The 13,301-nt window shown below is 37.1% G+C and overlaps 1 protein-coding gene across 5 annotated transcripts in view; it reads left to right on the top strand.

Moving 5' to 3' along the window:
• LOC117296790 (protein quaking-like) overlaps positions 1–13,301 on the top strand; it is a 65,642-nt gene that overhangs the window by 9,930 nt on the left and 42,411 nt on the right. For all 5 annotated transcript variants that reach the window (XM_033779845.1, XM_033779843.1, XM_033779844.1 and 2 more), the window contains exon 2: positions 10,736–10,866. In XM_033779845.1, coding sequence (XP_033635736.1) covers positions 10,736–10,866 — 131 coding nt within the window. The remainder of the gene's footprint in view (positions 1–10,735; positions 10,867–13,301) is intronic.

The following is a 13,301-nucleotide window of genomic DNA, read 5'->3' as shown; positions in this document are numbered from 1 at the left end:
CCCTAGGGCAGAGATCAATGTGTTTTTGGTTTCCTACTCTGGTACTATTGACCTCAGAGAAGGAAACAGAACCCGCCAACCAAAACCTTCTCTGTGAAACTGTCATCTCTTCCACATTTGAAAGAGAAAGGTATATATATTTCTGGTAAACTGCATTATTAATTGAGACAAGCTTATTGCTAAAAGCACACAAGGTCTTGTTGGTTGCGGCCTCCAGGCTGCACATGAATCTGAAGCTTGATATAGCTGCAAAAGGTTAGCAGTCATAAATATTTTGTGAGACTGTATTATTAGAATTGATCTTAGCTACATGTTTGGTAGATCTCTTAACTGACTTTTGAATTTACCATTCAGTCAAGCATAACACTCGCTTACTCTATAAAAAGTCTGAGTTCAACACAACTTTTTGTTGAAAGAGATACGTTCATTCCCCTGCCTTCAAAATGCTGTCAAGATGGTCAAGTCATCAAAATTGTATCAGAAATTCAAGTACCAATTCGAAAGAAGTGCAGTGCAGTTGGTGAAGTAAATGAATTATTGAAAAATGCTGCGATGGTTTTTTATGGCTCGTCAAAAAGTTGATGGAATATCTCAGGTGCAGTAACTTTATAGTCGTACTAAAAGAAATTGATTAAGAGGAAGGACTACATTAAGATACCTGAGGGGTGGGATAGGTTGAAAGGAAGGGGAGGGGTTAAATAAACTTGGAAAGGAATCATGTGATAATCATACACTGCTTGGATGAGCAAAAACATGATTGGCTGCATACAGGATAATACTGCGGAACCCTTTTCTCAATATTTGTTAATTGGGGTTGCCGCCCTGATTCAAGCAAACTTGGTATTTTAAGTATCGTTACAAACAAAAGATGACAGGCCCTTCCAAAGCAATCTCGTTGGATTCTTGAAAAAGTTGATACCAAATAAGCACATGAAGGCATCCACACACTTATTGTAAGTAGATTTGTAACAGATGTGATAATGATATTGACGTACTGGTAATAAGAACATATGGGCGAGTGACTTCATAACGCTTAGCAGCACACTGTTTACATTATGCACACATCGCTGGTATTCCTAAAAATAGGCCTAAGCTAGGATCAATATGCTTCGTGGTGTAATGAATATTGGATTTTCATGTGTAAGTCTGCAACGCTAAACAATGTGTCATCAGAAAGGCTGGGGAAATTGATTTACATGCTCACGTCTGTTTCAAAATTGAGCTACTGTACACAGAAGCTGACTTCATAATTGAGAGGATTAATTCGGCAACATTTAGTTAATAAATGTTTGTAACATTCAAATTGTAACACTCATCTATCATTTACAAGAAAGCCATTTAAAGACACTTGGTAGGATTGGAGGGGCCATGGTCGTTACTAAAACTTGGAATAAGAGTCTCTTGTTTTTCTCTGGTCTTCATGAAACCTGACAAAAGATAAATAGATAAATTTCTAATGTGATCCCTAATAAGAAAATTGAGGTGACACCTCACCCACTTTTGATTGGCAAATAAAATGACTTGTATTATTGCAGTGCACATGTTAAGATGACGAAGCGTGGATGTATACTGAATGACAAAGACAGCGAAAACATGTACAAGCAACTGATTGGTGTGTTGGTTAATCCATGCAAAGAGGCGCATGTTGAAGTCCAGGGGCAGAGGATCTTTGCGAAAATCCTTCAAATCCATGATTCATGAAACAGCTCCACCCCTCTAGATCTCTGTCTGGCCAGGAAGTTGACTGATATAAGAAGTGTAGAGTATCTGAACTTAGAGATCTGATTCTATGTTTCATCTGGTTTAGATTAGGTTAGCCTCTGCCCTGTCTATCCGTACAGTCCCACCAAAATATGTTTCATTTGCTTAAAGAGCTTCGATGGGGAAAAAGACCAAATGACTTTCAAATATCTTGGGGAAAGTAAAGGGAAAGCGATCACGTAGAACTTGCAGCTGGGTACAGCTTCTCTAGATCCCAGTGGAGGAAATGAATTTACTGTGACTCAATTTCATAGACATTGATCCATTGTAATTATGCCTGGTGCCGAAACCCTGTTACCTTGACGGAGTAATAAAGTACAGTCAATCGGCAAACTTGAACTCATGCAGAGAAAACAGCTCTCCCTGTCCTTTTGGAAATATATTCAGTTTTTATGATTCCGCATGTTCATGAATGCTGAACTTAATCTCATTTACATGTCAGTTTTTCATTTTACTTAAGATTCTGACCTGATGTGAAGGCGCAAGGTTTTGGATAATATCACTCCCTTAAGGACGATGTCGATTGCCGTAACACACATGGCGGGATTAGAAATTGGAAGCTTCGTTTGCCACATTGCCGTTTTTATGGTGGCATCAGCAACGGAGCTGTGATCATTGGGTAATATGATTAAATAACTCTGGCTCAGTCATAGGGAAAATTACGGCTGTTTTGAAAATGTTAAGTGTGGGTAGTTTCTGAAGTGGGCCCATTTGAATGAAGTCCTAGTCTGCTTGACTCCGCAAGACTGCCCAATTTGCATTTTACAAGAAAAATAAAGCAGTACATTTTGTTTGGAAATTTGAAATGATTGTTCTGTTAACTCTTGTCTGACACATTTTATGAAGAGTCAACAAAATGAATAAAATATTCCAAGGCCAGTTGAGATGATGCTAAATCCAGATCAAATGAACTTGTGGCAAAATATTTGTTTTTGTGTGTAAAATGTAATTGTATACTTGGTCCCTTTTTACTAATGACATGGTATTTTGTCCTGAAAACTGTGATGGGTGATGCTGCTCTTTAAAGGTCATTTTGAGTTCTCCTGTAAAAGTACATGAGGCAAAGTAATAAAAAGGATGTTGCTGTTTTCTAACGGGAAGGTTCCGACTTCCCTCTAGTTATCATCCAAACAAGTTTGGAGCCTTTGTTTGGAGCCTAATTCATTTCTTTTCATCTTTTAAGCTAAATTTCTGCTATAAAAAACAGTCATTTACATTTTGCATATTGCTTTTGCTGGAATGTTTGTGCTTGTAATTAATTTACTCATCCTTGATGTTATACTCTAGTTAATTGCTGTTCAAATTTTAATGGATCTCTTGAGGCAGTGTTTTGTTTCTGTTGCATATTTTCTTCTACGTTAATCAGAACCATAATTAAAATTGTAAAAGAGTCAATTGATGCCGATTTTCTGTAATAGCTATATTGGCTTACATACACTTATTTATCATGTTTGTAAAGTATGTTCTACTTACAGACAAGCCATATTGAGCTTACATGTATTAGTGTAGTTACATTTCTTTAAATTTGGACTTTTCTGAGGGTTCATTAGAAAATAATATGTTTGATACAACTTTGGTTGGAATTAAATCCACGACCTGCAAAGTTGTAGAGCACTGAGCATACAACTTCCAAACAGTAGTGATTTCATTAACTGGCACAATGTACTTTGTTGGTCAGTGCATGGAGGAAGAAACAGTGTGGGCAGCCAATTCTACCTGGCCTGGCATTTGCTGAAAGGTTTTTGTTTGTTCGTCTTGTTTGATGGCTATGGTGTGTTTGTTTTTCCTAACTAGTATTTCTGATTTTGTTTCTAATTTACAATTGGTATATTTTGTAGCTTGCAATGTATGCAGCTCACATGAGAATTCTGCTGGTTTGGTTAAAATCACCATGGTTTTATGCACTGAGGCAGATTAACAGAGCGGTCTGCATTTTTATATTGACGTCGGCACATGGACTAACAAGCACGGGGTTGCAGGCAGGGGAAAATTAAATCTTGAGCGTGGAATATAGGGCAGGTAGTTATCCACATGCGAGTACAGTGTATGTAAGACAGTCCCTCAGGCTTTCTGCTTGCTGTTTTCATGGCATGGGCATCTTCTTTATGATTTCATTTTTAAGTAGTATTGGTGTGTCCTGCAAATTAATAACATGATATATCTACCAAGTATTTGCGATTTAAAAAACGGTCCTGTCTTGATATTAAGGATGAATAGCTGATGAATTTAGAGTGCAATTTAAAAGAAAGAACAAATATGGACTTTATCGCTATAGGATCTTGAGTCGCAAGTTTTACACACTTTATAAAAACCGACTATTATTATATTAACTTACAAAGTATACAGGGGTTTGTATTTATATTCAAATTGTCTTATGTCCCGCTGGTGTGCCTGAGTTTTCTGTTACTACAGATTCTTGTGATGGAGGACACTATCTGAAGATTCCAGTGGGATATCTCTCCATCATATAATTATGATACCATCAGACCGTATCAGCCAGATGGCATCAACCCTTACTACTAATTACTTGTATTTAGAAAGTGCGGATCAATCGACAAATGTTCTCTGCATTTCAGCACTTGCCCACCCAGTGCTAACCCCAGCTTGACGGCCGCCTGGCCATGTCGATAAAGATCTCAAGAGCTCTTACATTAATATTGATTTTCTCGGTCCGCTTTGCATCACAACTATCACTGCTTTTCATCAGTGGAGCCACCAAACGCCGTTGAAAAGTTAGTATTGCAAAGATCCTTTCGTCAACAATAATATCCGTGTTTTGTTTGAGTTTAAGAAATTCCTTATTCTCTATTCATTCTGGGGTTGATTAGTGGTTGATAAGGCCAAGCCACTTTGATCCTATAATCTTCAGTTATTGATTTTTCCAGAAAAGTTGTTCAATGAGTTTGTATTGGAGGCGTTGTACGCAGTAAGCACAGTACTTTGGATAGTAGGTTTTCTTTAGATGGAGGACCCAGTACAACTATTGGCTTACAGCTTACTCCAAAAAAGTTGTGATTTTGTATAACTGAAGCCTCTCAGATCAAGCTATAGTATTATGTAGCCCGCGTGGTGTAAAGGTTATTTTGCTTTTACTATGAAAAACTAGTAAAATGGTCTGTTGGAATGTTGAGATTTAAGGTTGGCTTGGATTAATGTGATCTGCTTCAACATTAGAATACACAGAAGACATTTTTTTCTGACAAATTAAAGAGCTGATATTTTAAAATAAAGCAATACAAAACAATAATCACACAACGGGTGTTATTAAAGAAACACAATGTTTATTCAAAATTTTATCGCTGGTTGTTTTATTCACTGGGCCCGTTCACTGCGCACAGTGTTCATAATTGACACTGAATGAATGACAATCTCCGATTCCAAAATCAACAATATAAAGCATACCCGTCTTTTTCAATATCCACTTGGAAATCGATGATGTTGACGGGCTCATTGCCAGTCATTGACTGTTTTTGTTTTGCTGGTGTTATACTCGATGACCATTCAACTACTCGACCCACTGGCCCTCACATTTGATATGATTATGCGTTTCCGCCCCACTGTACCAATCCAAAGGAAGTTGTGTTATTGTTTGAAGGAACAGACCTTGAATCCTGTTAGACATGTAGCAATGACTTTTTGTTATTCTTAGGTGAACGGTTTGTACACGGATACCATAAACGATTTTTCATATCTTGAGCTAAGGGTTTGTTATTATGTTTTGTTACATGTAGTGAATACATCATGCTGGCACGTTTGGCATTTGCTGCTATTCTAACTAAAATACTGTGTGTTGTAGCCATACTGCTTCAGACTAAAGCATACATGTAATTGCGTCTGTGTTTGTGTTTAAAACCATGTCTTAGTAAATTGAGTTGTGCACTATTAACTCATACCAGTCTGTGAAAGTGAAAGTTCAATGTAATAATACGTAGGTGTTCAAGGTTCTAAGAAAACTAGGACAGAGAGTTGCATGTTCTTGAGAACCTACGCATCCAGAGACTGACAATATATATCTATTTGAATAACCTTTTGATCTAAAAATAAAAACATCTCCTTCGTAAGTAATCATTATGATCCCTTCAATTTAAAATAATGTAATTGTTCACCTCGCCAACAATAACAAATTAGTGTCTTGAAATAACACCATCAGTGGTCTTCATTTTGATCAAGTAAAATAGGAGGAATTATTTGTCAAGCACCAAAGAAGCTTGTAATCCAATGAGGAATAATCCAGTATTATAGTATACGAGGATGGATAGACTTATTGTAGAGCGTGTAGCAAATCAATAAGTTGCAATACAAGCTTGTCTACATTTATTATGAAAGATGACAGCAAGGTTCTGCACAGTAATTAACGTTTCTCTATTATTTAAGGTCGATTGAAGCACAGGCTTATGTATCTTTTTGCTTGTCGGGAGTATTACAGATATTAAATTAAAGAGAGATTGTCTAATCAATGTGTGGAATTAACAGATGATCAATCATATATGTAGGAATCATCATGTTAATGTACTTGGTGTTAGAATGTCTTATTGCAGAATTAATGGAATATGTTCATGGACTGCAATAAAACCACTAGAGTCTAGATACATCCGAATGTACGGTGACAGCACAAATTAAGTTGTAGTAAGTTATCTTCACCTTCATGGCTTTTCTGAACATAAATAATCCACCTTTAGAGGCTCTGAGGCAATAAATGAGTTTGACATTGTGATGTTTCAGCCAATCTCATCTATTCTGACAAAGCATGATCAATCTCTTCTAGTCGTATGTCATCTGCCCATTGAAATTGAGCTTTTTGTCACCTGCCCTTATTATACATGTACATGTCGGCCAATTCCTGCTGGAAGTCTTCCTACGTAATGAACACAGTCTGCTTACGATTGTCACAACCATGTGCTTGAACAGCATTTTGATTTTCTGAAAGAATAAGAACTGAAATAATTTCAGGTAGCGGTTTTACTGATGGCTACGGGCCCCTATTTTTATGAGTTTCCATGTAAGAGATGGTTGGTAACCCGTGGGGCCTAAGCATAGCTCAGAAGATGTTTACATGCCTACCAGCCTCTCGAATTGAGTACATGATATGTCCATAATGGGTTCCAGAATCATAGTATGTTTATGTTGCTTAATTCTAACAAATCTCTACGCGACACTTTACAAATCACGTGGGTTGCATTAATCTTAGGGCTCAAGTCTATGTAAGAAAAATTGTGACATTAAAAGGCTTCAATGATACTTATTTTCTTGTGACTTAAGCATAAAAGATTAATCAGCAAATATCAAGGTTCACTGTGGCTCTTTATTACAGAATTAAGAAACTAAAAGGAAAAACCAAATTGTGTCGCATTTGTGTGTGATTGCATCAAATTCAACCATTTTAAGAAAGCGTTACCAATTTTCCATGTTCTCTCACATCAAATAGCTTTGGTCCCACTCTTACCCAGTACAGATTATGTTTCTAAATTATAATGGATTGGTGATTGAAATTGGCTGAGTTAATGGGTGAGATTTCCTGAGCTAAGTTTGCCAACTAAATATAAACCGAATTAGTCTGACTGGAGGTGTGTTTTGATGGGCCAAGCTGGGCCAAGCTGGGTTGTGTGTCTATCACCACTGTCTGGGCACAGACCCTTTCTCTGAGACATCACATGGTTACTGGGTGTGCAGTTGGAGTTGTGCTGTGAAATTTTTGCCCTTATATGGGCATAGAGTTTGGTCCTTAATTTGGCTGGAAGGATTTTTGGTTTCACAAGAAAATGTAGTCTGATAGGTTCTTGTCTTGGCCTTCTAGAGGTAATAATGTGGTAGAGTCATTAACAAACTGGTCATGAAAGTAATTTTAAAACATATTTGTTACACTGAAGTGCTTTTGTTTTGAACAACTCTGGTTTGATGCATACACATGTACAACGTAAGTGTAGCCCAACTTGTGGAAAACAATTAGGCAATGCAAGAGAAATTTTGAAGTGATAATTTTCCAAAAATAATGTTCTTATTATTGTGTTCCAGAGACACTTTAAATGAAGAAAGACAATTGTGCTCCATCAATCCATTCATTTCTTTGAAATGTAAACACTTAAACACTAAGGTTTTGATAATTTATTAAGAAACCCACAAAATATATCTTGAACTACCCATTTAATTGGATTAAATTAATTAATGTCTAAGCCTTACACCGACCAGACAGTGTTGTATTCAGCAGTCATTCATTCCACTGTGGAAGCCACTGACAACCTCGGTGAGGAGCTAGATGCAGAAAATTAGCCTTATGAATATTTAAAGATTATTCATGGCTATTGAAGGCAAGTGTGACAGTAGGCATACTGTACAGCTCAGCGGCCAAACGTCATTTAAGAAATGCATTTCATTTCAGTTGTAATAATTACGTTGGTGTAGGAAGTGAGCGGGCTACATAGAGAGTATCTTCAGAATCTTTATAATTACTGCTGGATAATTCCAGTTGCTTGCGAGTAATTATGACATACATGTAATCAAGGCTCAATATTCACTGTCTATGTGTTAGGAATGTATTCCTTGTCACACAAAATGAAGGTCGCAACAGCGTTGAGATTCCATTGATCTGAATGCTGTTGACACTTAGTAGATTCTTCATTTGGTGTGTAACACTTTTGAGTGCACCTACAAAAAAACTTAAAGAAGCGTAGTTTTACATTTCTATTTTTTAAGCTCAAGAGTTAAGGTCCACATTAATCCTCAAGTAGTCAACATCATACAAATATTATCCCAAAGCAACTTCAGAATAATGCACACAAAATTATACAATATGAACAGTCTCCCTCCCCCATACATGTTTTAGGCAGGACATTAAAACAATATTGTTGTAACCCCATGCTAGTGTTTTTTAGCAGAAGCACTTATTTTCTTTCTTCCATGCCTGCTGAAAGGTGAACACACACACCATGTGCTCTTTCCACCGTGTTTACAAACCCAAGATCTCCAAGCCCTATTTTGTGTTCTGGTCACGGTGCCTTCCGTCATTTATCATAGTTTTCCATGCTCTGTTGACTCACATTGTTCAAATACAATTTTATAACTGGGGTTTAATCTCATAGAGTAAATATCGCCTGCTTGATAAGTTATTAATGTCAATAACTAGCGCAGGTATGGATGTACAGTAATGTAGGTCTGCTTGCACAGAAGTACTACTACATGCATTTCAAGTGGGCTTCTTTGAATGGATGATATTGTACAAAACCAACATTGATTTCAAATCTATCAGATTTGTACTCAAATAAGATAATTTTGACGTTGTTGTTTTCACGATTTGTTCAAAATTAATGATCGGTTTGAATGTAGCCTAAATACCTCTGTTGGGCATTTACTTTCAAGAAACGAGTATTCAAGACTTGTGTAGTTGATGTTGTTGATATGATTTTCTGCTGGTAATTCATATGGAGAGAACTGCTTAATTAAAGCCACATCTGGAAAATACTGGAGTTCCAGATCATTGATTCCTCTTTAAAACATACAGATAGGGCATGTTTTAACACAGACATAAAAAAAACCAGAAATTGCCATTGCATGGTTTTATGACTGCCACAGAAATGTAAGGGTAAGTTGTTTTGAAGGCAGTAAACATCTGCTGTCTGTCAATACACATACTTAATATGAATCAAGATTCAAGGCATGCTATCGACAACATAATTGGTGAAGGATTCAATCTTTCATTAATGTGTGTGTGTTCTATTTATGAATCTATTGTTAGATGACAAAAACTATCACTAAAAATGTTCTAAGGATGTACCTACTTCACTTTGTGACTCGGTTTCATGACTCGGAAAATATTAAAGCAAAGTGTCTGTTTGATGTTTGTTTGTTGAGGATGTGTAGCAACACTGATGTGTAGACTTGCTTTTAAGAATGCCAATGGCTAAGGTTTCAATGTTTAGACAACATGTACAAATTTGTGTGTAATAGAGCATGGAGGTAATAACGGTCAGTTAGGAATGTTTGAGTTTGAGTAACTTTGTAGGCTTGAATACAAAAAAATAGTGTCATGGGGGTGTGTGTGCTAGGCATAAATGTTTGTGATCAATGACAAATTTCTTGCCGGATGCGACTCAACTGAAACCTTGTTCATCTGTGTACAGCACAGAAATTATTTGTATAAAATTAGCAGACACTGCAACAGCTTGAGGTAAATTGTATTGACACTGCCTTGAGAAACCCCCTTTATACTATTCAAGGAGACAAAATTTGGAATAAACAGAAATTTTAAACCTCTTTACCAGGCTATGTAAATTTTGATTGTATTTACTTTGTACTTCGGGCTACATAGCCATACTGCCAAACAAGGGCAAAGTAAACATGGAGTGCAAACACTCCACAACGTTGGAGTTCCTGTGCCACTACACAGCAAAATGCTGTCACACTGACTGTTAACATTACGTACTTGTACCCAACACTCAGAGTCTGGGTATGACGCTTGTTGTTTGATACAGGGTCAAAAGGGGCGCAGCTACCCTCCTCTGATTCAACTTGTTGTGTCACTTTTGGGTTGGTGTTAAGTTCGTGCTCAGTGTGTTTGAGTGAAGTGTTTTTATATTATCTGTATCAAGGTTATTCATGTTGATATGATTATACACCCTTTAACAAGTATCTTTGAAAAGTAATATTGATATCACTCCAGTTATTAGCATAATGATTTTTATCATTGGATTTCAAGTGGGTACTTAAGTAACCTCAAGAGGGCGGTGTTTAAGTACTGTGGGATTTTTGTAATCATCTCAACGATTTTCCAATGAATTGCTGTAATCATATTTTCCAAATATTTCTTTGTTTTACTGTTATCAGTGCATTGAATTAACCTACATAGTAAAGTGACATTATAAACTAAAGCCAATAATAAACCATACGTGAAACTGACTGGGGTTGAATTGAACAAAGAAAGCAAAGTAGACTTTGTTTATAAATACTCATTTTCGCTCATTCCTTTTTTTTCTGTGTTCAGAAATAAACAAAGTACGCAAGAGTATGTACAACTTCACCCCTGAGACACAGCCCCTCATGCTTCCAGACCCCAATGGCGTGACGACTACACTCTCAGAAAAGCTGTTTGTTCCAGTAAAAACCTACCCAGACGTAAGTATTAACACAAGGCAATGTTTGTAACCTCACTGGTAATATCTACCCATCTGAAAGGAAAGATTTTCATAACAATTATTTTTGATAAATGATTTCTCTCTGTCCTTTGTTGATAGAATCATATATTTTGTATGTTCTAATATTTTGAGGGCTTATTTCAATGAAGTTATACAATGGTGAGCAATCAGACATGCCCTTGAGCTAGATGTTTGAAATATATGTTCACTTCTCTAAACCAACGCTTGCCTGCATGAGATACACCATGCACAGTGACCTGCTTGAGTTGCAATGAACTCCAGATAATATAAGCACATAGATCTATCCTAAAGTGTATCTCAATGAATATGATGATAAAAGAAGTCTCCAAGTTGGGCAGTGTGAACGTGTTGGAAATTCTGACTGCGTTCCCGTCCAGTTGAAGTACTCAAGGACTTGATTCTCAAGGCACTCGTTGTCACCTCTATCAGGGTTGGGTTTACAAGCCCTTGACGTTGGTGCTGTTTTGCTTAGCTCGCTACTATGGAGGGGGGTAGCAAGGCGTGATTTGCATGTGGGATGAAACCACAGGCAGATCAGACTACTGATTATAAATGCAAATTCCTCTTGTGTGGATGTTTTGGACGGCAAAGTCACCCCAGATTGCATCTCAATTATTAATTAAAATGATAGACATCCAATCTGTCCAATTGAAAACATCGTGTGAACATTTTTCATTCTTCCCTTTCAAGCAATTTGATAAAAATTACCATTTATGTGCGTAATAATTTTCATGTGCATGTGCAGACTGGATAGGAGGTTCTTGAAATACATGTAGGCCTATGTGGTAAGAAAAAGCTGCAGTGATATACACAGAACATTTAGTAGACTTTCTTAACATGTCTAAAAAACAAAAGAAAATCTGAGTGTATTGAATAAGTTGCTTTTTGTTGCAAACCATTTTTCCCAAAATTCTACACATTTTTCCCCTTTTAAATTTTTATGAAGGAAAATGCAGATAATGTGGAGTAGGTTTGCAGTTACACCATGTAATAAATCTCTTATTGTCTATGATGAGTTCCAGCAATAGGGACTCTGGGAACGAGTTTTTAAGTTGACCAGAGGACGTGACAACAAGAGTATACTTGTCAAAACATTTGGTACAAACTGGCCGATTCTTAGAGCCCCACTACTGTGATTTATCACATGGTATTACCACAAACCTACTTCCACCAAGAATAGCTGCTCATTTAACTTCAAATGCAGATTCACCCAGGACGTCTGGCACCAGAATTTTTGAAATGACAATATAATCCCTAATAGTTTATGCATCCATAGATGGTCTTCAAGTAGTTGATTAGTTTCTATGTAGATAGCAACTCCTACAATAACAGAACCAAACCCTGATCATGGTAGAGCCCTGATGAGTTCATGTGCACTTTGACTATGCCTGGATTATACATGAACCTAACTTCCCTGCTGAACACAAATGTCTCTTGCACTGTTAAACATTCAGTCCGCTCATCATTCTAGAAAACAGCATTTATTACATTACTATTTCCCTCTCGGTGCAGACTGCAAGCGTTATTTCTGTGTCATTTTCCCCCAGGGCAGTTGACTTTGGGGGTGTTCACAGCAGATTTTCTGGGAGCAATCCTATTACATTTTCGCGGTGGAAGAAAAGTTCATGAAGAAGGAGTGGTTATTAATTTTCAGATTGAATTATTTTAATCGCAGCTTGATATTAACCATCTGAAGTCGTTTTTATTAATAATTATTGGAAAAGGAAACAAAAATAGGTTACTAATGGAGAGCATTGAAATCACCTGAAACAGTTGACTTTATTTATTTGAATCTGTCTGGTAATGGAACCATAAGTGACCAGGAGTGGATTTCACAAAGAGTTAGGACCAGTCTTATCTCGAGTTAGGACCAGTGACTAGTCCTAGTTTAGGACTAACCATGCAATTTGTATATCTCCTAGGACTAGTCCTAAGTTAAGACTAGTCCTAACCCTTTGTGAAATCGACCCTAGCACTGTAAACTCGTTGGATTGATCATCATAATGAAACTACAACCCCAAGCTGCTTAAGTTAGAGCTAAGGGGTTAATCCAACACACTGCTGACTCAGCTCTCTCACGCTCTCATTTATCTTTTTGGGTTAAGCAGAGCAACTGTGTATATTGAAACGTTAAAGAAATGCTCAGTTTTAGCTGAGGATGTAAATCCAACTCGAGAAGAGTTGGGGGAAAGAGTGACCTAATAAAGTAGGGACTGAAAACCCAGTCCTTATAACAGGCCCCATCTAACGTTGGATTCAAACCGTGGACCGTAATAAAAATTGGGGGGGGGGGAGGGTTCAACTATTTTGGCTTCTGATATTCAAACTTGTTAAGGTGTGTACGAGTGATTAATATGCAATTATCATTATCAATTTGGAACAAGTCAACCTGAA

This window comes from Asterias rubens, chromosome 11 (genome assembly GCF_902459465.1).
Source record: "Asterias rubens chromosome 11, eAstRub1.3, whole genome shotgun sequence".
In the NCBI taxonomy this organism is placed as follows: Eukaryota; Metazoa; Echinodermata; class Asteroidea; order Forcipulatida; family Asteriidae; genus Asterias; species Asterias rubens.
This window is presented reverse-complemented; position numbering and strand designations above follow the sequence as displayed.